Source organism: Rattus norvegicus, chromosome 8 (assembly GCF_036323735.1).
Source record: "Rattus norvegicus strain BN/NHsdMcwi chromosome 8, GRCr8, whole genome shotgun sequence".
NCBI lineage: Eukaryota > Metazoa > Chordata > Mammalia > Rodentia > Muridae > Rattus > Rattus norvegicus.
This window is the reverse complement of record NC_086026.1, coordinates 27,168,231-27,191,437: the sequence shown is the minus strand read 5'-3', so window position 1 is coordinate 27,191,437 and position 23,207 is coordinate 27,168,231. Positions and strand designations below refer to the sequence as shown.

General features: G+C 42.0%; 1 protein-coding gene across 10 annotated transcripts; it reads left to right on the top strand.

Annotated features, from left to right (window-relative positions):
• Positions 1-748: 748 nt before the first annotated feature.
• Zfp560 (zinc finger protein 560) lies at positions 749-15,046 on the top strand. 10 transcript variants are annotated; one of them, XM_017595974.3, is made up of 8 exons: positions 750-950; positions 5,210-5,289; positions 5,370-5,395; positions 6,330-6,418; positions 7,192-7,318; positions 8,635-8,715; positions 11,425-11,507; positions 11,927-15,046. In XM_017595974.3, coding segments are annotated over exons 2-8 (2,253 nt in total). In that variant the 5' UTR covers positions 750-950; positions 5,210-5,287; the 3' UTR covers positions 13,772-15,046. The 10 variants fall into 10 exon arrangements, with proteins under 10 accessions (XP_038938176.1, XP_006242645.1, XP_038938178.1 ...); XM_017595976.2 differs by having other exon boundaries at positions 807-830; XM_039082248.2 differs by lacking the exon at positions 5,370-5,395 and having other exon boundaries at positions 749-950; positions 6,343-6,418.
• Positions 15,047-23,207: the final 8,161 nt, after the last annotated feature.

Here is a 23,207-nt window from a genome sequence, read left to right as displayed (position 1 = left end):
ACTAAGCCTGGCCTCAATTTTCCTTTAGCTATTATTATTTTGTATAATGTGGTTGAAAGCGTGGGTGGTCATGTGACGGCTACAGGACAACCTGTGGGGGTTTGGCACGCTGGGTCTTGAACTGAGGTTGATATATCAGATTTGGAGGCAAGCTCCTTTATCCTCTGAGCCATCTCATCCACCCTACTTTCTTTTTTGTAATAAACTGTAATACATCTAATGACGTGTTTCTCGACTAATTCTGTGACTAGAGGCACAAGTACTTAGATACTTAAGTGGGTGCATCAGGGCTCACAAACCTAACAAGAGCCAACACTGGGTGACACGTACGCTCTGAAAGGTCTGTCCCATATCCACACAGTCCGGGCACGATCCTTGTCGTTGTTCTGGTTGTCGCCTTAAACAAGGCTAGTGGCCAGGCTGCAGAGTTTTTAAATCGACTGGAGTAAAACCACTCTTGGGGTAGAAAAACGTAAACTCCGTCGGTAAACTGAAGCGCCCGAAGCCGGAGGACACTGTGGTGGAAGAAAACAGAAGTGACATCAGCCGCCCTCCGCGGTCTCTTACACTTCCCGGCTCTGGGTCGTGGAGTTCTTTTTCCATCTCGGTGGTCATCAAGCTGGATGAGACGCTGGCGATACCAACTAAGTAAATTCTTTCCCTGAACGTCTTCCAAACGGTCGGATCAGGAGTCGGAACCGGTCCGGTAACCCTAGGCCGGAAGCGGAAGTGCTGTCGGTGGTGTTACCTTCCGACTCTTCCGGCGCGGGCTCTAGGGCTTGGAGTTCCGTTGCTCCTCAGAGGCTGTACCCGCAGGCGGCTTGGGAGAGGTGGGTTCGGCCCCTCAGCGGTTGCACTTCCTAGGTCTGTGCGGCCCAGCGCGACAGGAACCTGCGCTGTGCTGTTGTTTCTCAGACTATTTTTAGGAATAGGCGGATCGGCGCGTTCAGGTGAGTGTGAGGTGAGAGCTGTTGAGAGGGCGTTGCCACCTTCTATTTACAGACGAATGTGTCATCGGAAATACGGCATCCTCTTTGCACGTCCCTTACTTGTTTCCAGCACTTAGTTACGTTTGGGTAGAAAGCCATGTTTTTCGTTGTCTGTGTGCATGTAAACGCGTGTGTATTGGGGCGGGGCTCGGGGGCGACCAGTGTTCAGTCATTCTATCTGAACTTCTTTGGCCCTGCCCACAGGGATTGAAAACTAAGGAGGAATGGGTGGAGACGATTGAAGTATTTGGGTTGATTTATTTTTGCAGAAAAATGTTTGGGTGAGGTATGTTGATGAAAAAAAAATCTCACCTTAAAGGTAATAAAAGTTGATCCTGAACCAAAGAATGATGATGATCAGAGTACATGTGTTGCCCCAAATAACACGTTCCATTGTGGTTTCATGGTTTATTAGTATTTTTTTTTTTATTTTTATTTTTCTGCCTGCTAGGCTACACAGCAAGAGTGTCATGGTGTAGTCCTGGCTCACCTGGAATGCCCAAAGTAGATCAGGCTGGTCTGGAACAGAGTTTGGCCTGGCTTTCTTCTGAATGCTTAGGATTGAAGGCATAGGCGACTGCGCCTGGATACATGAACTTTTTATAGTTCCAGGCCAAACATCACAAATGATAACAATTTCAAAATGTTGATGGGAACATCAGGTAAAGTTGGGTTGTAACCAACTGGGTGAAAAGCTGCTACACGTTGTCACCCTTTGGGCTGGTGGGAGCTGGTGTTCTGCTAAGACTACAGAACAGAGGTTTTACCTGACAGTTGACATTATGTTAGGACAGATACATTAAGTTCTAGAATGTCTTTAATTTATTTCTTTCTTCCTTGACCAAGTTGTCATTGAGTATGAGCGTTGTTCAGCTTCCATGTGTATATAGGATTCTTGCTATTTTTGTTGCTATTGAAGACCAGCCTTAGTCTGTGGTGGTCCTGTAGAATACATGGGATTAATTCAATGTTCTTGCATCTGTGATTTTTTTTTTTTCTGCCTGAGTATTTGGTTGATTTTTGAGAAGGTATTATGAGGTGCTGAGGAGAAGTATATTCTTTTGTTTTAGGATGAAATGTTCTGTTAAATCCATTTGGTTCACAACTTCTGTTAGTTTCACTGTGTTGAGACCACCTTTAACTCTCTATCCTTGATGTCCTCAAGTTTATTCTGGCTAATTAATGCAGCAGACATTGGACCAGAGGGTATATATGTCTCCTCATAATTCCGGGTTTGACCAAGATTTCTAATAAGCAGTTTCTACAAAGGACCATGTAGGCTTTTATGGCCTCTGTGGTTATATTGTCTAGATCCTTTCCCATGGCCCTAATGGCCAAGCAGAAGGCCTGTTCCTCATCCTCCACAGCCTCATCATCATCTCCACTCCTCATTCTTGAAAATGGCATGTTTAATTTATTATGGAATGATTAGATCTGAGTAATGGGGGAAGTATATTACAAAGAAAGAGAGATTGAAAGTAAAATAGGAGAGATAGCAGATCAGCTTCAGGGCAATAGCAACCATCAGCACACATGGGGATCAATGGCTTGGTGATGTTCGGGGGCAGGAACTGTGTCACACTGCAGCCATGCTGGACCAGTATATCCAGGTGTCCAAGTCAGAAGAGTAATTGTGAGCCACCATGTGAAGGCTGAGATCCAAACCTTGGTCCTCTGCAAGAACAGCAAGTACTTTTGTCTGCTGGGTCATTCCTCCAGTCCCTGTTAGTTATTTTGGAGTCTTTGATGTCAAACAGCATTTTCTTGTAGTGTTATAGAACATTAGTATTGCTTTCTTCCCAGTTAAAAAAGATTTTCATGGGAGACCAAAAAAGGAATAGGGTGGGGGTGTAAGGCTGGAAGTGAGTCTTAACTACTGGGCGACCTCCCTCTCCCCCAAGTGAGACATGAGAACGGAGTTTGATGCAAAAGCAAGAGGTTTATTTTTCTGGCACATTGGTGTTGACCCTCAATCAGCCCTCTATAACTGCTGTAACAAGCAGCTTTTATACCTTTTAGAGGTACAGGTTACATCAGCAAGGTTACAGTTTAAACTTACTGACTAAGCATATTGACCTTTGAATCTATTGGCCAGCAAGCATAGGACATGCATTTGAACTCTATCTGGGACCAGAGGGTCAGGTGCCTCTCAGTCAGTACATTCTGTGGTTTTTCAAGAATGTCCCTGCTCCTCCCGAGAACTGTGGGTGGAGAATGGAACTTGGCCTCTTCTTGACCTGAGGTAGTGGGTGTAAGGCTGGTGAAAGCCCCTAGGTTACTTCAGGGGTCTGATTATTCTGAGGGCAAGGGGCCATCCCAGTAAGAGGTTGCTAAGAGGTGCCAGGCCTCTTACTGTGCTAAAACAGGCAGAGAAAGAAACTGGACACTTAGGTGGTGGCTAAAAGCCTTGAGCAGAACAAAATAAAACAAAAATGGGAGAAGAGACTAGACTTCTGCTGGTTGACTGAGAATACAAAGGAACTTTAAATACAGTGCACATGACAGACTGAGTGCAGATAAGGAGAGCCATAGATTGCCCCTCCCTCTCTCCCTCCTCCCCTCCCTCCCTCCTTTCCTCCCCTCCCTTCTCTCCTTCCTTGCCTCCATCCCTCCTTCCCTTCCTCCCTTCCCTTCCCTTCCCCCCTCTCTTCCCCCCTCCTTCCCTTTTCCCTCCCTTCCTCCCTTTCTCCTTTCACCCCTCAAGTCATCCTTCTTCCTCAGCATCCTGAGTAAGCCAGAACGTGTGTGTGTGTGTGTGTGTGTGTGTGTGTGTGTGTGTGTGTGTGTGTGCATGTGTGGTGTGAAGGTGGCCGTAGTAGGCATGGAGAGGACAGAGGGCAACTTTGTAGTGGGTTCTCTCCATCTATCCTTATGTGTAGGAATCAAGTTCAATGCCAGGCTGTGCAGCAAGCATTTTACACACTGAGCCAGCCATCTAGCTAGCGCCCAGTCAGACTTTTTGGTAAAGCTTCACTGAAGCTGGTCATGGTGGTGGTAAATGCATGTCATTCCAGTACCTGGGAAATACTGTCAGGATGATGGTAGATTTAGGGACAGTCTCAGCTGTATATTCAGTAGGAAGCCGGCCTGGGCTGTAGAAAACATTTCAGATTGACCAAACAAACAAACAAGCAAGCAAACAAAACCCATATGATGTTCTGGTTTTAATCTTTTGCTACAAAAGTAATTGAGCCAGGTGTTAGTTTCTAGAGTATTCTGTATGGTAATGCCACTGAGGAGTGCCATCTCCTACATCAGAATGTAGGGTCAAAGTGCTTAAAGCTTCATCTCTAAGTAGATGATTAGAACAACTGCATCCCCGAGTCTTTGTTTCCTGAGTATCGTTTGTGTGTTTTATGACACTTTTTTACATTTATTTATTTACTATGTGTTATTGGATGGGGGAAAGAACTCATGCCATAGCATGAGTGTGGAGCTCAGAGGACAACCTTTCATTTTATCTTTTTATTCACTCACTTTACATCCTGCTCACTGCCCCTCTCCTGGTCACCCCCTCACACACTTTGAAAGTTGATTTTCTCCTGACTTACGGGTCCTAGAGATTGTGTTCAAGCTGCCATGCCTACCAGAAAGCACTTTGACCTACAAGGCCACCTTCCTGGTCCTCAATCTAGATGCTTTTGTTTCTTTTGAATTTGTTTACTTATTTTATGTGTATGAGTGTTTTGCTTCATGTGTGTGTACTGTATGTGTGCCTGGTATCTGTTCAAAGAGGTTAACCAGAGTTCAAAGAGGTTGACCAGAGTTATGGATGGTTGTGAGCCACCACGTGGGTGCTGGGAACTGAACCCAGGTCCACTGCAAGATCAATAAACACTCTAACCACTGAATCATCTCCCCAGCCCTGCTGAATCTTGGCTTTTAAGCATAAATGTTGCTAATGATAGGGTCCTTTGAAGCCTTAGAATAATTAATTTTAAGTTTGTTTTCATTTATGTCTATGTTATGTATGTCTGTGTGAATGTATACTATATATATGAAAATGAAGAGGCAGAAGAGGATGTCTGATTGCTGGAGTTCAGTTACAAGTGGTTGTGATCAGCCCAGCATGGGTGCTGAAAACTTAACCCAAATCCTCTGGGAGAGCGGCATGTGCTTTTAACAAGTCAGGCCTTTCTCCAGCCCAGGTCTTATCATTTTTAGTGGCTTTTACATATCAGAAAGAGTAAGAACTAATTATGATGCTTGTTGATTAATAGGTAACAATTGATGATGAATGATCCATGTCTTCAAGAATGCAAGTAACACTGTAGAGAGAGGAAAGCTCATCAGTGGCCATGTAAGTGTATGAACTGCCCAGACATGTTCTTCAGATTCTGGAAGGGAGTGTTCTAGTATATTTCACCATCACCTTTACAGGATGGAAGCCATCAGTTTGTCCCATGGTAAGTTTTGCTCATGCATTGTGTGCTCCTTGTATAGAAAGCATTAAGTGTTGGTGCACTGGGCTTGAACAGTCATGCTGCCAGTTCAGGGGTGCTTCTGTCATTTGAATATGAAATTACCCCAATGATTTATTGGAGCTCTTGGTTCCCAGCCTGTTGTGCTGTCTGGAAAGGGTGTAGAACTTTCAGGAGGTGGAGCTTTGCTGGAAGAAGTGGCTCAAGGTTGGGTGGGCCTTGAGGTTTTGTGGCTCAGTCCTGGTTCATTCTGTTTCCTGACTGCTGATGTAATGTAGGGAGGCTCCCCCCACACCCCCCTGCCGCCATGCCTTCCCTATAGAGAGAACTGAAGACCGCCACTGGCCACTAGTGTGTATAAACTGCCTAGATGTGCCCTTCAGATTCCGGAAGGGAGTGTTCAGTACATTTCAAGGATTATATCCCCTTGAACCGTGAGCCACAATAGGCTCCCTCTAGTTGTTTCTCTTTTTTATCTTAAAAGATTTACTTATTTTATTGTTTTCTATGTGTGCTGTGCCTGCACGTATGTCTATGGACCACATGTGTGCTTGGTGCCTGCGGAGGTCAGAAAAGGGCATTAGATCTGGCACTGGAGTTCTGGATGGTTGTGAACTATTGTGTAGGTGCTAGCAACCAGAGTTTGATTGTTCTGGCATCGTGTGGTAGTCCTGAATACATGTGAAAAGAGGAGGGGGGACAAGGAGGGAGGGAGAGAAATAGAGGCAGACACACACACACACACACACACACACACACACACACACACACACAGAGACAGAGACAGAGACAGAGACAGAGAGCTCTTGATATCCTGTGTTGGACCCTATGGGAATTTTGATCTGGGGTAGAGTGACATCCATGTATGTAAATCTGAGAATTATGGATAACTCCATTTTCTTTTTCTTTTTCCTACTAGGCTTATTTTCTAGGAACCCAGGCTACTTTCATAATGAAAAGACAGAGATGGAAAAGAGGGTGTCTGACTGCTGGACAAACAGTTACCAGGTGTGACTAAAGCATATCCTGCCATTATGCCGAAAGGCTGACACATTCCATGTAGGCAGACCTTTCCTCCAGAGCTTCTGGAAGGAAATAAAACTCCTTCAAGGACTGAGTGATTAGCTGTATTTCTTCATGACTATTTGTAAGCCAGAATAAATCCTTTCTCCCTGAAGTTGCTTCTTGTCATATATTTTATCGTATCAATGAGAAAAGTAAAGTTTATATTGGTTTATGAGTATTGTGAACATCATTTCAACGTTTTATTAGTTTGTAACTGATCACCCTCAGGACATTCACTGTATATTTCAGATTTATTGTGTTCTGACAGTTGGTAAGGGGATTAGTGTTCTTTCTGAAAGACTTTATTCACTCTCACCATTTACCAAATGTGTGTGGTGTGGTAGTGGTTTACATAGAAAGAAGGAAATAAGTGAGAAAACACCGTGCTCTTCTTGTGGTGAGATGGCGAGCTGTGGCAAGAAAGACAGGGATAAAGTCCAGGCATGGTGGTGTGGGCCTTTAATCCAGTGTGGAGTCTGCAAAGGGGATAGAGACTTTAGTGTCAGCCAACCTGGCCAACCCTGTCTTTAAAAACAGGACAGGAAAGTGAAAATACTCGTGAGATAGATATAAAGAGCACCTACTGGAGAGTATTCACAGAACTCTGCCACAGGCAGAGACCTCCCAACTCCGTGAGGCACTGAGTTCCTGTCCTGTCTCCTGTGACCTTGGATAGAGATGTCAGTGTGATCAAATCCAAGTGTGTGTGATTGTAGGAGTCAGTGACTTTTGAGGATGTGGCTGTAGACTTCACCCAGGAGGAATGGATTTTATTGGACACAAAACAACGGAGCCTTTACAGAGAGGTGATGCTGGAGATCTACCAGAACCTTGCCACATTAGGTGAGGTTCCCTTATTCCTTATGGACTCTTATAAAAACCAAAAATATGTTTATTTTTTCTAATTACATTTATTATTTTATGGTGTGTGTGTGTGTGTGTGTGTGTGTGTGTGTGTGTCTGTGTTTCTGTGTACTATGGTTCACAAATAGCGTTCAGGAGACAACTTTTGGGAGCCATCTCTCATTCTGCCATGTGAGTTCTAGAGATGAAACTTAGGTGGTCAGGCTTGGCAGCAAGCACCGTTAGCTGCTGAGCCACTGCACCTATGAATTTACCGTGCTTTAAGAGTGGTGATGGCAGCTCTAAGGACAGTTGAGAATAACAGAATGCTAGGCATGGTGGTGCGTGCCTTTAATCCTAGTACTAGAGAGGCAGAGGCAGGAGGATCTCTGTGCATTTGAGACTCTCAAAGAATAAAACGAGCAAAAAACAGGAGAGGAAGGGAGGGGAGGGGAGGGGAAGGGAGGGAGAGAGAGAGAGAGAGAGAGAGAGAGAGAGAGAGAGAGAGAGAGAGAGAGAGAAGAGAAGAGAGAGCTCGTACTCTTCTGTTTTCATTTGGTCTGTTGTTTCTTAAGATACAGCCCTTAAAAAAAAAAAAAAAAAAAAAAGAAAAGAAAAAAAATTGGAGCTATTGTGTTCCGTTAAAAGGAAATTTTCAGATTGTTTTGGTATCAGTATCAGAAACCCTGTTTGGTGTCCTGATCATCTCTGATTTATTGGTGCTTCTATATGATTTGGATGCCCTGCATTATTTAACTACTAGTGTAATTGTTTCTCATCCAAACTAAGATAACTAAGATCTTGGGGATGTGGTGGCCCATGCTTTTCATCTAAGTATTCCAGGAAGTACGGACAGGCTTATCTGAGTTCAAGGCCAGCCTAGTCTACAGAGTTTTAGGCCAGCCAAGGCCACACAGTGGAAACCTGTCTCACTTTTACTTTTTTCTTTATTTGATTATGTTTGAAAAGTATTGTCATAGTGTATATATACAAGTCAGTAGACAGTTTGTAGGAGTCAGTTCATTCCTTCTACCTTGACCCAGGCGTGTAAACAGGTGGTTAGGCTTATCTGTAAGCGTTTTACCTGGTGAGCCACCCGACTGGCCCCATATTAGTGTTTGGTCTTGACTTTGTAACTATCACTTTAGGCTTTAAAGGTATGAAATCAGTAGCTACGGACACACAAAAGGGCTATTTACATATTGGGGGCTTTATCAGTATTTCATTGCTGACATTGGAACTGAAGTTGCTAAGTCATGGAAAGGTATATTCTTTCTTGCTTGATCTGCTTTCATGAACGCTTTCCTTATGTGTAGGATGTCAGCTCATCAAATCCAGATCCAGCTCTTGTTTGGAGGCTGAAGAGTTGAGAGTTGTCGAAAGAAGAGTTCAACAAGGTAAATGTTTGGGACTTCAGTCTATTTGGAATACAGTAGGACACCCTCTCCCCTTCTGTGGCCAGCACAAAGGCAATATAAATATTCTACCACTAAGGTATATTACAAAGAAAACTTGAGTCAGAAGGCTGAGACCACAGGACATGAACATTTTATGAGATCTTTATTACTTTCCATCTACTTAGACTTTTTTTTTTTTTTAACAATCTCATTTGTCCAAATCTTTCTTTTCTCCTGAATAATACTGTCTCTGTTTACCAGGGCACTTGCATTTCAGAGTAAATTCTTTCTAAATTTTGGTTGCCTATTCTTTTTATAATTTCATTATGTTTCTGCTACTATCATTTTTATTATTGACTGCTGTATCCAAGGCCTCTTTAAAATATTTATTATTGTTGTTTTAGTTTTTATGTGCATGTGTGTGAGCTTGTGTGAATCCCTGTGTGCCATGTGTATGCAGGTGACTGTGATGGTCAGAAGAGGTGTCTGGTCCCCTGGAGCTGTGGTCAAAAGTGGTTGTGAGCATCTTATTTGGGTGGTGGGGATTGAATCTGGGTGGGTTATTTATTTATTTACTTATTTATTAGACCAGCAAGTTTTTTTTTATCTTTATTAACTTGGGTATTTCTTATTTACATTTCGAGTGTTATTCCCTTTCCTGGTTTCCAGGCTAACATCCCCCTTCTGTATGGGTGTTCCCCTCTCCATCCTCCCCCAATTACCACCCTCCCCGAAACAATCACGTTCACTGGGGGTTCAGTTTTGACAGGATCAAGGGCTTCCCCTTCCACTGGTGCTCTTACTAGGATATTCATTGCTACCTATGAGGTCAGAGTCCAGGGTCAGTCCATGTATAGTCTTTGGGTAGTGGCTTAGTCCCTGGAAGCTCTGGTTGCTTGGCATTGCTATTCATATGGGGTCTCAAGCCACTTCAAGCTCTTTCAGTCCTTTCTCTGATTCCTTCAACAGGGGTCCTGTTCTCAGTACAGTGGTTTAATGATGGCATTCGCCTATGTATTTGCTGTATTCTGGCTGTGTCTCTCAGGAGAGATCTACATCCGGTTCCTGTCGGCTTGCACTTCTTTGCTTCATCCATCTTATCTAGTTTGGTGGCTGTATATGTATGGGCCACATGTGGGGCAGGCTCTGAATGGGTGTTCCTTCAGCCTCTGTTCTAAACTTTGCCTCCCTATTCCCTCCCAAGGAAGGAGTGAAGCATTCACATTTTGGTCATCCTTCTTGAGTTTCACGTGTTCTGTGCATCTAGGGTAATTCGAGCATTTGGGCTAATATCCACTTATCAATGAACGCATACCATGTGTGTTTTCTGTGATTGGGTTACCTCACTTAGGATGATATTGTCCAGTTCCATCCATTTGCCTATGAATTTCATAAAGTCATTGTTTTTGATAGCTGAGTAATATTCCATTGTGTAGATGTACCACATTTTCTGTATCCATTCCTCTGTTGAAGGGCATCTGGGTTCTTTCCAGCTTCTGGCTATTATAAATAAGGCTGCTATGAACATGGTGGAGCATGTGTCTTTGTTAAATGTAGGGCATCTTTTGGGTACATGACCAAGAGAGGTATAGCTGGATCCTCAGGTAGTTCAATGTCCAATTTTCTGAGAAACCTCCAGACTGATTTCCAGAATGGTTGTACCAGTCTGCAATCCCACCAACAATGGAGGAGTGTTCCTCTTTCTCCACATCCTCGCCAGCATCTGCTGTCATCTGAGTATTTGATCTTAGCCATTCTCACTGGTGTGAGGTGAAATCTCAGGGTTGTTTTGATTTGCATTTCCCTTATGACTAAAGATGTTGAACATTTCTTTAGGTGTTTCTCAGCCATTCGGCATTCCTCAGCTGTGAATTCTTTGTTTAGCTCTGAACCCCATTTTTAAATAGGGTTATTTGTCTCTTTGCAGTCTAACTTCTTGAGTTCTCTGTATATTTTGGATATAAACCCTCTATCTGTTGTAGGATCGGTAAAGATCTTTTCCCAATCTGTTGGTTGCCGTTTTGTCCTAACAACAGTGTCCTTTGCCTTACAGAAGCTTTGCAGTTTTATGAGATCCCATTTGTCGATTCTTGATCTTAGAGCATAAGTCATTGGTGTTTTATTCAGGAAATTTTCTCCAGTGCTTATGTGTTCGAGATGCTTCTCCACCTTTTCTTCTATTAGTTTGAGTGTATCTGGTTTGATGTGGAGGTCCATGATTCACTTGGACTTAAGCTTTGTACAGGGTGATAAGCATGGATCGATCTGCATTCTTCTACACGCTGACCTCTAGTTGAACCAGCACAATTTGCTGAAAATGCTATTTTTCTTCCCATTGGATGGTTTTGGCTCCTTTGTCAAAAATCAAGTGACCACAGGTGTGTGGGTTCATTTTTGGGTCTTCAATTCTATTCCACTGGTCTGTCTGTCTCTGTACTAATACCATGCAGTTTTTATCACTATTGCTCCAGCAATTATTCTTAATCTCTGAGTCATCTCTCCAACCCTCAGGGACTCTTTTATTCTGACATGGACCTGTTCTCCATTCTGTAAAATCTTAGACGTACCCAATTTGCTAACATTTAACATAGCTTTATTTTTAACTTGTTTAATATGAAAAAACAAATGAGATATTATTAATGTTTCTATTTCAATGTGGAAGCACTTACCTGTTTTTTTTTTTTTTTTGTTGTTGTTATTTAACTTCAGAACAGGCTATGCAACTTAACACCAGAGGGACAATGTTTCAGCAGGATATTTTTCAGTTAAAAATATCAGATGAGATACAACTGGTAAGAGTCACAAGAGATATTTCATAATTTTCATTGAAATAGACTGGGTATTTCATGTGAGTTTCATCAAAATGTTTACAGATAAAGAGGTATTAGAGAGGAATAGCCTCCATCCACAGAAGTAGTGTCTGTAAAGGTGGCCTAATCATAGTTTGAAAGTTGAGCTCCCGTTAGCACAGGTTCCTACCTATAGCTACAGACACTGGGCTTTCAAACAGTCTCATGGAAGCAAAGGAGGCCTTTCGGAATTAGAGCAGATGGCATGATATTCTTGCAGTAGGATTTTTTATGCACATTGAGTGAGATGTAACTTAAAATGGGAAAAAGCTACATCCTCATCATGTTCTTGTCTTTAGATCACTGAAGTATACGAATACATTTGAAAAATTTTAATATCTTTTTATTTTTTAAATCAACAGTCAAATAGCCACAATGGAAAGGAGCTCTGTGACATTAAGCCACCTGGAGAAATCATCAAAGACACTTCATGCAGTCGGACACACATAGGTATTGAAAGCACAGCGAGCATTTATGATGGTGGTCAGTATGAACAAGTCTTTCCTACCCTGCCTAAGGAGACCTCCTCTGCAGACAGCAGTCGTGAATTAGAACAGTATGGAAAAGACTTCAGTATGACTGCAAGTACTGCTTACCAGACAACATGTGTGCAAAACAACTTCCTTGAATCCAGTGAATTTCAGCAGTCATCCCTTCAGAGGCCTGGGAAAAGTCACAATGAAGACAAACTCTTTAACTGGGTACAGTGTGGTGATACTTTTAGGCCAGTCATGAGTCATGCTGAGAATGCTCAAATATATACTGGGAAAAAATCGTATGAATGTAAGGAATGTGGGAAAAGTTTTAAATATTCTGCCAACCTTAATATTCATATGCGTTCTCACACTGGAGAGAAACCTTATCAATGTAAGGAATGTGGCAAGGCCTTTTCTAGGTGTTATCCACTAACTCAGCACTTAAAAACTCACACTGAAGAGAAGCCCTTTGAATGTAAGGTTTGTGGAAAATGCTTTAGAAATTCCTCATGTCTTAATGATCACTTTCGGGTTCACACTGGAATAAAGCCCTATAAATGTAAGGACTGTGGCAAAGCTTTCACAGGGCGTTCTGGTCTTAGTAAGCATTTACCAACACATACAGGAGAGAAGCCTTATGAATGTAAGGAATGTGGGAAAGCCTTCACTTCAACCTCAGGACTTATTAAACATATGAAAAGTCACATGGGAGAGAGACCCTTTGAATGCGACCACTGTGGGAAAGCCTTTGCTTCTTCCTCAACCCTTATTACACATTTGAGAACACACACTGGAGAGAAGCCCTTCGAGTGTAAAGTATGTGGAAAAGCCTTTGCGTGTTCTTCTTATCTTCGCATTCACATGCGGACTCACACTGGAGAGAAGCCCTATGTATGTAAGGAGTGTGGTAGAGCCTTCACTGAGCGCACAAGCCTTACTAAACACTTACGAACACACACTGGAGAAAATCCCTTTGAGTGCAATGTGTGTGGAAAAGCGTTTGCATGTTCTTCCTACCTTCATAATCACATACGAACTCACACTGGAGAGAAGCCTTATGTATGTAAGGAATGTGGAAAAGCCTTCACTGTTTCTTCACATCTAAGCAAACACATACGAATTCATACAGGAGAGAAACCCCATAAGTGTGAGGAATGTGGGAAAGCATTCACTGTGCGTTCTGGTCTTACAAAACATATACGAACTCACACGGGGGAGAAGCCCTACAATTGTAAAGAGTGTGGGAAAGCCTTCACTACATCCTCAGGCCTCCTTGAACACATGAGAAGTCACACAGGAGAGAAGCCATACGAGTGTGACCAGTGTGGAAAGGCCTTTGCTTCTTCCTCCTATCTAATTGCACATTTGAGAATTCACACTGGAGAGAAGCCCTTTGAGTGTAAGGAGTGTGGGAAAGCATTTACATGTTCCTCCTACCTTCATATCCATATGCGAACTCACACTGGAGAGAAACCCTATGACTGTAAGGAGTGTGGGAAAGCATTTGCTGTTTACTCTCATCTAAGTAAACATGTAAGAATTCATGGTGGAGAGAAAGCCTACACATGTAAAAGTGATGGAATAGTGTTCAATCATTCTCATTGTAAAGAACACATAAAAAATCTTGAGATAAATTCTTTGGTTGGAAGGAATGAAGAGACCGCTTTGGAACGTTCTATTGCTTTAGCAGTGCATCCAAATTCACAGTGGCAAGAAAGGTTATCAGTGTAAGCCATTTGTAAAGTGATTATTTTCATAGTTGACTTCAAAGACATGAAAGCAGTCATGTTGCAAAGATGCCTCACGAACCTAAAGAATGTGGGAAGTGATCAGAATGCTCAAAACACATTTCAAACAAACTCATTTTGAAGCTTCACAAAATCAGAATCATGGAAAGCCATCTCTGTTTCAATGGCTTTTTATAAGTATGTTGTATGAAACTATTGACACACAATGTCAATATTTCTGCCCATTTCTTTGACGATTACTCATAGTACCCCAGTGGAGGACTTTGTGAAAGTAAAAAATGTTGGAAAGTAATGGTTCAATAAAGTGACTCACATTTGGGAAACTTCATGTATAGAATATGGCGATTGTTTCTATGTCTTAAGATCTTGTATACTAGCAGAAACACAGCTTTTTTGGTAGTTGTATAAGCTTATTTTGGCCATTTTTTGCATTTTCAATATTTAAGATATTTTTAATATTTGTATATAATGACTTTCCAGTTTTAAAATTTATTTAAGATGTACAAAATTCCATGGAATATCTCCTGAAATAATTATTAGACTAATTAAAATGTGATACAGTAACTGGGTTTTGTTATTATGAAGCACTTTTTACTATCTCAGAAATTTCAGGTACTGCACATTATTAACTGTATCCACCAATTGTACTCTTAAGTTGCTCATTTTGTAATTGAAACTTTATACCCTTTAACAGTAACTCATAAACATTAACTAGTTAAAGACAGGCTCTCGCTGTTTAGCTCTGGAATTCACTGTGTAAACTAGCCTGGCTTTGAACTCACAGAGATTCTCTGCCTCCCAAGTGCTGGGATTAAATGCATACATTGCCATGCCCAACTACAGTCCATATTTAAATAAGGTAATATATTGTTTTTAGTTTCTGTGTGTCTGGCTTATTTTCACATAACAAAATGTCTTTTAGTTTCATCTCTGTTGTCTTGCATGACATACTTTCCTTTAAAAAATAGAAACAAGAGGGGTAGATACCTGGAGCCAAGCCTGCTTACACAACTGTCTCGGGAATGTTTGAGAAATATCAAGCCCACTTAAACCCTTTTACTAGCCAGTTGTCTGTTCTTATCACTTTTACAGTTTCTGTCTCCAGCCATCTGTTCTTATCAGTCTAGACCTGCAACTTGTGGTTTAGGGATATAGGGAGGGTGGTGACGGTAGTGGAATTGGTCCTGGGTCCAATTCCTACCTGCTTGTCTTTATAAGCCGCTGTTTTTTAAATTAAAGTTTGAGAGCTTGATCAGAACACAGACTTATTCTCCTTCTTTGCGCCTTCTGTCCCCCATTCTTTCACCCCCTCCCAGGTCTCCTCTGAACCTCTGAAGGCTGGGGTAGTTGGCGCCCATCGTGGGTCCTGGGTATGGGGATCCGAGTGAACGTTGCTCTCGCCCATGGATGTCACCCTCTCATAGGATCGCCGCTTCCCGGAGGACATGAGAGAAGATCCGAATTGCGATCACCACAGCGACCCACTGTGAGTCAGATCCGAGTAAGGTAAGGCATTGAGCAACGCAAAATGGGCCAGGCACTGAATAAGCATGACTTATTCTTACAAGGTCTTAAAGAGTCCCTCAAGGCATGAGGAACTTGGGTTAAGGAAAAGGATCTTGCTAAGTCCTCATACTCATTGAGGATGTTTGTCTTTGGTTTCCCCAAGAGGGATCTATTGATGAAAAAAGGTGGGCCAGAGTGGGAGACTGTAAGATTCTTATAAGGCATTTGGCCCAGAAAAAGTCCCTGTTCAAGCCTTTTCCTATTGGAACTTGATTAATGAAATACTTAGGGTTTACAAGACAAGATATTCAAGATGGTTACAAAGGGAGAAAAGGCCCTACAGCGCCTTTCTCTAGCTCCTTCAGTCTGTGATTCCGTCGTCATGGCAGACCCGGTGCCCCCCAGTTTCCTGAGAGGGGTCGGGGCAGGGTCTGCCAGCCTCACGGGCTGCTGGTGAAATACCACTACTCCCATCATTTTTTCACCGACTGGGTGAGTGGGGGAGGCGGCCCAAAGGGGCTCTTGCTTCTGGCGCCAAGCGCCCGTCAGCACGTGTGCACAGACTCGAAACGCTTTGATGACAGTGCCAGGTGGGGAGTTTGACTGGGATGGTACACCTGTGAAAAGGTAACGCAGTGTCCTAAGACAAGCTCAGTGAGGACAGACACCTCCCATGGAGTGGAAGGGCAAAAGCTTGGTTGATCTTGATTTTCAGTACGAATACAGACCATAGAAGTGGGGCCTCATCGTTCTTCTGACCTTTTGGGTTTTAAGCAGGAGGTGTCAGAAAAGTTACCACAGGGATAACTGGCTTGTGGCTGCCAGAGACACCAAGCCACCACAGAATTAGGATGTATATTTTTGGAACTTGCCTTGGGAACTAGATGGGTAGAGAGATTGCTGCCAGGCTCAGAGGGAAGCCTTTGGTAGTGTGATATGGGATAGAGCAAAATGGGTGGGAGGCTTTGCTGACTGAGATGAAGGTATCTATCAGATATCTTGGGGCACTATGGTGCCGGATCTAGTGGGGGTAAAAGACAGCTTTTTTTTTTTTTTTGTAATTTTACAGCAGACAAAGGCTTGTGGGCTGTTGGTCCCCTGCTGTGTGCTAAGTAGTGACAGCTCAGAGAGTTAGAGATTAAAGCTGCTTTTAAAAGAAAGTTACTATTATTTTTAGCTTACTTCCTTCTTTAAAATTGTTTAATCTTCATAATGGGTGTGACTTTGAGTTTCATGGTTATATTATTACTCTGGGAGAGAGTGCAAGATATAAGCTTTTCTGGTTACAGACTAAGGAACACAGGATTCTGGGAGAAAGGTTTGGTTTTTGTGTTTTTTTTTTTTTTAAAGTGTGATTAGGCTCTGGAAACCTCAGAGTCATAATGATCAGGTTTGAGAGAGGGAGACCACCTGAAAAATTAGATTCAAGAGAATAAAACAAAAATATCTCTATTCTAAACTTTTGTCTTGAGAATTATATTTTGCAGGATGTACCTACTTAGATTCCTAGTCTCAAGGACTTTGAGCTGGGTCCAGTCAAGACACACATCCGGCTACAACATTTGCTTCATTCTTCCCCCAACTCCCCTACCCCCAAGGATATCTCAACACCCATGTTCAGCTTGAAGAAGTTGTACAAGAGTTGTGCTCCCAATTCCCTGGACTTTTGGGGGGCTGAAAGTGGTTTTTCTAAGGTTGTTTTTTTGAGGAATTTAGAAATGGTTGTAATTTAACAAGGAGGAATTAGCTAGATTGAGTTGTACAGCCATAATCTCATTTGGTAACTAAGTTAAAATCATATCTTTGCTTCAGTATAGAATTTATTGGTTAAAAAGTTTAAAAGTACAAGGTTTAGAGCCAGTCCTTCTATTGATACCATTACAAACTTATGGGCTTTATTCGACAGCAGATTGACTCCCTGGCATCCAAACCTCTACAAATTCATTATCAGAGACGCGATTTGGCTGACAGAGGCCTGACAGAGCCCTATGATGATCTGTCTCCTTTAGGAACAGCATAAAACTCGGAGTTGTGCTCGCCTGTATTGGCACGGGTAACTACAAGGGGTGCGAGACAAGGTACTGCAAGGGGAGGGCCCTATTGTCCACCTCTGAGTCCCTGAGAAGTAAACCTGATTGCACAGAGGTTGGTGTTAATTTCTCCCTAGGTCAGATTTCACAGGTAAGACTTCTGTTGAGGGCTGGAGAGATGGCTCAGAGGTTAAGAGCACCCTGATTGCTCTTTCAGAGGTCCTGAGTTCAATTCCCAGCAACCACATGGTGGCTCACAACCATCTGTAATGGGATCCGATGCCCTCTTCTGGTGTATCTGAAGACAGCTACAGTGTACTTATATATAATAAATAAATAAATCTTTAAAAAAAAAAGATGTCTGTTGAGATCACCATGACACAATTTCCTCTCCTCTCAAAAACAACACCGATGCTCCACAAAGTGCTGAGAGGATCAGGTCAATGCTTCCCCCTCTGGTTAATGCCCATTTATCCTCACAATGCAACCATCCCTGGCTGCTTATTGGCCTCATAGAAATAATTAAAAAGGGAGGAGATGCTAGGAGTGAAGCCTGCTTACACGACCTCTGTCTCAGGAATGTTTCAGGAATGTCAAACCCACTTACACCCTCTGGGACACCTACCCCATTGTCCATTATCACTTTTACAGCTTCTGTCTCCAGCCGCCTGTTCTGATCAGGCTATACCTGCAACTTATGGTTTAGGGCTATAGGGAGGGTGGTGATGGTAGTCAAATTGGTCCTAGGTCCTGGGTAACCTTCCTGCCTGCTTGTCTTTATAAGCCGCAGTTTTTAAAATTAAAGTTTGAGAGCTTGATCAGAACACAGACTTGCTCTCCTTTGCGCATCCTGTCCTCCATTCTCTCACCCCCTCCCAGGTCTCCTCTGAACCTCCGCAGGCCAGGGCAGGTAGATATTCTTTTTATGCACAGACTCAACGTATTTGTATGTCTGTGTTTATGTGATGTTTGCTTGTATGCGTCTCTGTGTGTAAGAATGTGGCTAAGAAGTTTGGGTTTCATCCTAGCCTTCAACTTGTAGACAGAGTCAGTTTCTCATCTCCTTAGCTCTTATGAAAGTTTCTTTTTTCTTTCTTTCTTTTTTTTTATTAACTTGAGTATTTCTTATATACATTTCAAGTGTTATTCCCTTTCCTGGCTTCCAGGCAAACATCCCCCTAATCCCTCCCCTTCTTTATGGGTGTTCCCCTCCCCATCCTCCCCCCATTGCTGCCCTCCCCACAACAATCACGTTCACTGGAGGTTCAGTCTTAGCAGGACCCAGGGCTTCCCCTTCCACTGGTGCTCTTACTAGGATATTCAATGCTACCTATGAGGTCAGAGTCCAGGGTCAGTCCATGTATAGTCTTTAGGTAGTGGCTTAGTCCCTGGAAGCTCTGGTTGCTTGGCATTGTTGTACATATGGGGTCTCGAGCCCCTTCAAGCTCTTCCAGTTCTTTCTCTGATTCCTTAAACGGGGGTCCTGTTCTCAGTTCAGTGGTTTGCTGCTGAAATTGACCTATGTATTTGCTGTATTCTGGCTGTGTCTCTCAGGAGCGATCTACATCCGGCTCCTGTCGGCCTGCACTTCTTTGCTTCATCCATCTTGTCTAATTGGATGGCTGTATATGTATGGGCCACATGTGGGGCAGACTCCGAATGGGTGTTCCTTCAGTCTCTGTTTTAATCTTTGCCTCTCTCTTCCCTGCCAAGGGTATTCTTGTTCCCCTTTTAAAGAAGGAGTGAAGCATTCACATTTTGATCATCCGTCTTGAGTTTCGTTTGTTCTAGGCATCTAGGGTAATTCAAGCATTTGGGCTAATAGCCACTTATCAATGAGTGCATACCATGTGTGTTTTTCTGTGATTGGGTTACCTCACTCAGGACGATATTTTCCAGTTCCAACCATTTGCCTACGAATTTCATAAAGTCATTGTTTTGATAGCTGAGTAATATTCCATTGTGTAGATGTACCACATTTTCTGTATCCATTCCTCTGTTGAAGGGCATCTGGGTTCTTTCCAGCTTCTGGCTATTATAAATAAGGCTGCTATGAACATGGTGGAGCATGTGTCTTTTTTATATGTTGGGGCATCTTTTGGGTATATGCCCAAGAGAGGTATAGCTGGATCCTCAGGTAGTTCAATGTCCAATTTTCTGAGGAACCTCCAGACTGATTTCCAGAATGGTTGTACCAGTCTGCAATCCCACCAACAATGGAGGAGTGTTCCTCTTTCTCCACATCCTCGCCAGCATCTGCTGTCACCTGAGTTTTTGATCTTAGCCATTCTCACTGGTGTGAGGTGAAATCTCAGGGTTGTTTTGATTTGCATTTCCCTTATGACTAAAGATGTTGAACATTTCTTTAGGTGTTTCTCAGCCATTCGGCATTCCTTAGCTGTGAATTCTTTGTTTAGCTCTGAACCCCATTTTTTAATAGGGTTATTTGTCTCCCTGTGGTCTAACTTCTTGAGTTCTCTGTATATTTTGGATATAAGGCCTCTATCTGTTGTAGGATTGGTAAAGATCTTTTCCCAATCTGTTGGTTGGCGTTTTGTCCTAACAACAGTGTTCTTTGCCTTACAGAAGCTTTGCAGTTTTATGAGATCCCATTTGTCGATTCTTGATCTTAGAGCATAAGCCATTGGTGTTTTGTTCAGGAAATTTTTTCCAGTGCCCATGTGTTCCATATGCTTCCCTAGTTTTTCTTCTATTAGTTTGAGTGTATCAGGTTTGATGTGGAGGTCCTTGATCCACTTGGACTTAAGCTTTGTACAGGGTGATAAGCATGGATCAATCTGCATTCTTCTACATGTTGACCTCCAGTTGAACCAGCACCATTTTCTGAAAATGCTATCTTTTTTCCATTGGATGGTTTTGGCTCCTTTGTCAAAATTCAAGTGCCCATAGGTGTGTGGGTTCATTTCTGGGTCTTCAATTCTGTTCCATTATTCTATCTGTCTGTCTCTGTACCAATACCATGCAGTTTTTTTTTTTATCACTGTTGCTCTTTAATACTGCTTGAGTTCAGGGATAGTGATTCCCCCTGAAGTCCTTTTATTGTTGAGGATAGTTTTAGCTATCCTGGGTTTTTTGTTATTCCAGATGAATTTGCAAATTGTTCTGTCTAACTCTTTGAAGAAATGGATTGGTATTTTGATGGGGATTGCATTGAATCCGTAGATCGCTTTTGGTAAAATGGCCATTTTTACTATATTAATCCTGCCAATCCATGAGCATGGGAGATCTTTCCGTCTTCTGAGGTCTTCTTCAATTTCTTTCTTCAGAGTCTTGAAGTTCTTATTGTACAAATCTTTTACTTGCTTGGTTAAAGTCACACCGAGGTACTTTATATTATTTGGGTCTTTTATGAAGGGTGTTGTTTCCCTAATTTCTTTCTCGGCTTGTTTCTCTTTTGTGTAGAGGAAGGCTACTGATTTATTTGAGTTAGTTTTATACCCAGCCCTTTGCTGAAGTTGTTTATCAGCTTTAGTAGTTCTCTGGTGGAAATTTTGGGATCACTTAAATATACTCTCATATCATCTGCAAATAGTGATATTTTGACTTCTTTTTTTCCAATCTGTATCCCCTTGACCTCCTTTTGTTGTCTGAACGCTCTGGCTAGAACTTCAAGAACTATATTGAATAAGTAGGGAGAGAGTGGGCAGCCTTGTCCAGTCCCTGATTTTAGTGGGATTGCTTCAAGTTTCTCTACATTTAGTTTACTGTTAGCAACTGGTTTGCTGTATATGGCTTTTACTATGTTTAGGTATGGGCCTTGAATTCCTATTCTTTCCAGGACTTTTATCATGAATGGGTGTTGAATTTTGTCAAATGCTTTCTGAGCATCTAATGAAATGATCATGTGGTTTTGTTCTTTCAGTTTGTTTATATAATGGATCACGTTGATGGTTTTCCGTATATTAAACCATCCCTGCATGCCTGGGATGAAGCCTACTTGGTCATGGTGGATGATTGTTTTGATGTGCTCTTGAATTCGGTTTGCCAGAATTTTATTGAGTATTTTTGCGTCGATATTCATAAGGGAAATTGGTCTGAAGTTTTCTTTCTTTGTTGGGTCTTTGTGTGGTTTAGTTATAAGAGTAATTGTGGCTTCATAGAAGGAATTCGGTAGTGCTCCATCTGTTTCAATTTTGTGGAATAGTTTGGATAATATTGGTATGAGGTCTTCTATGAAGGTCTGATAGAATTCTGCACTAAACCCGTCTGGACCTGGGCTCTTTTTGGTTGGGAGACCTTTAATGACTGCTTCTATTTCCTTAGGATTTATGGGGTGGTTTTTCTGTTCCTGATTTAACTTCGGTACCTGGTATCTGTCTAGGAAATTGTCCATTTCCTGAAGATTTTCAAGTTTTGTTGAATATAGGTTTTTATAGTAAGATCTGATGATTTTTTGAATTTCCTCTGAATCTGTAGTTATGTCTCCCTTTTCATTTCTGATTTTGTTAATTTGGACGCACTCTCTGTGTCCTCTCGTTAGTCTGGCTAAGGGTTTATCTATCTTGGTGATTTTCTCAAAGAACCAACTTTTGGTTCTTTTGATTCTTTCTATGGTCCTCTTTGTTTCTACTTGGTTGATTTCAGCTCTGAGTTTGATTATTTCCTGCCTTCTAGTCCTCCTGGGTGTATTTGCTTCTTTTTGTTCTAGAGCTTTTAGGTGTGCTGTCAAGCTGCTGACATATGCTCTTTCCTGTTTCTTTCTGCAGGCACTCAGCGCTATGAGTTTTCCTCTTAGCACAGCTTTCACTGTGTCCCATAAGTTTGGGTATGTTGTACCTTCATTTTCTTTAAATTCTAAGAAGTCTTTAATTTCTTTCTTTATTTCTTCCTTGACCAGGTTATCATTGAGTAGAGCATTGTTCCATTTCCACGTATATGTGGGCATTCTTCCCTTATTGTTATTGAAGACCAGCTTTAGCCCGTGGTGGTCAGATAGCACGCGTGGGATTATTTCTATCTTTCTCTACCTGTTGAGGCCCGTTTTTTGACCAATTATATGGTCAATTTTGTAGAAAGTACCATGAGGAGCTGAGAAGAAGGTATATCCTTTTGCTTTAGGATAGAATGTTCTATAAATATCTGTTAAGTCCATTTGACTCATGACTACGTCTGTCTATGTCTCTGTTTAATTTCTGTTTCCATGATCTGTCCATTGATGAGAGTGGGGTGTTGAAATCTCCTACTATTATTGTGTGAGGTTCAATGTGTGTTTTGAGCTTGAGTAAGGTTTCTTTTACGTATGTAGGTGCCCTTGTATTTGGGGCATAGATATTTAGGATTGAGAGTTCATCTTGGTGGATTTTTCCTTTGATGAATATGAAGTGGCCTTCCTTATCTTTTTTGATGACTTTTAGTTGAAAATTGATTTTATTTGATATTAGAATGGCTACTCCAGCTTGCTTCTTCTGACCATTTGCTTGGAAAGTTGTTTTCCAGCCTTTCACTCTGAGGTAGTGTCTGTCTTTGTCTCTGAGGTGTGTTTCCTGTAGGCAGCAGAATGCAGGGTCCTCGTTGCGTATCCAGTTTGTTAATCTATGTCTTTTTATTGGGGAGTTGAGGCCATTGATGTTGAGAGATATTAAAGAATAGTGATTATTGCTTCCTGTTATATTCATATTTAGATATGAGGTTATGTTTGTGTGCTTTTCTTCTCTTTGTTTTGTTGCCAAGACGATTAGTTTCTTGCTTCTTCTAGGGTATAGCTTGCCTCCTTATGTTGGGCTTTACCATTTATTATCCTTTGTAGTGCTGGATTTGTAGAAAGATATTGTGTAAATTTGGTTTTGTTATGGAATATCTTGGTTTCTCCATCAATGTTAATTGAGAGTTTTGCTGGATACAGTAACCTGGGCTGGCATTTGT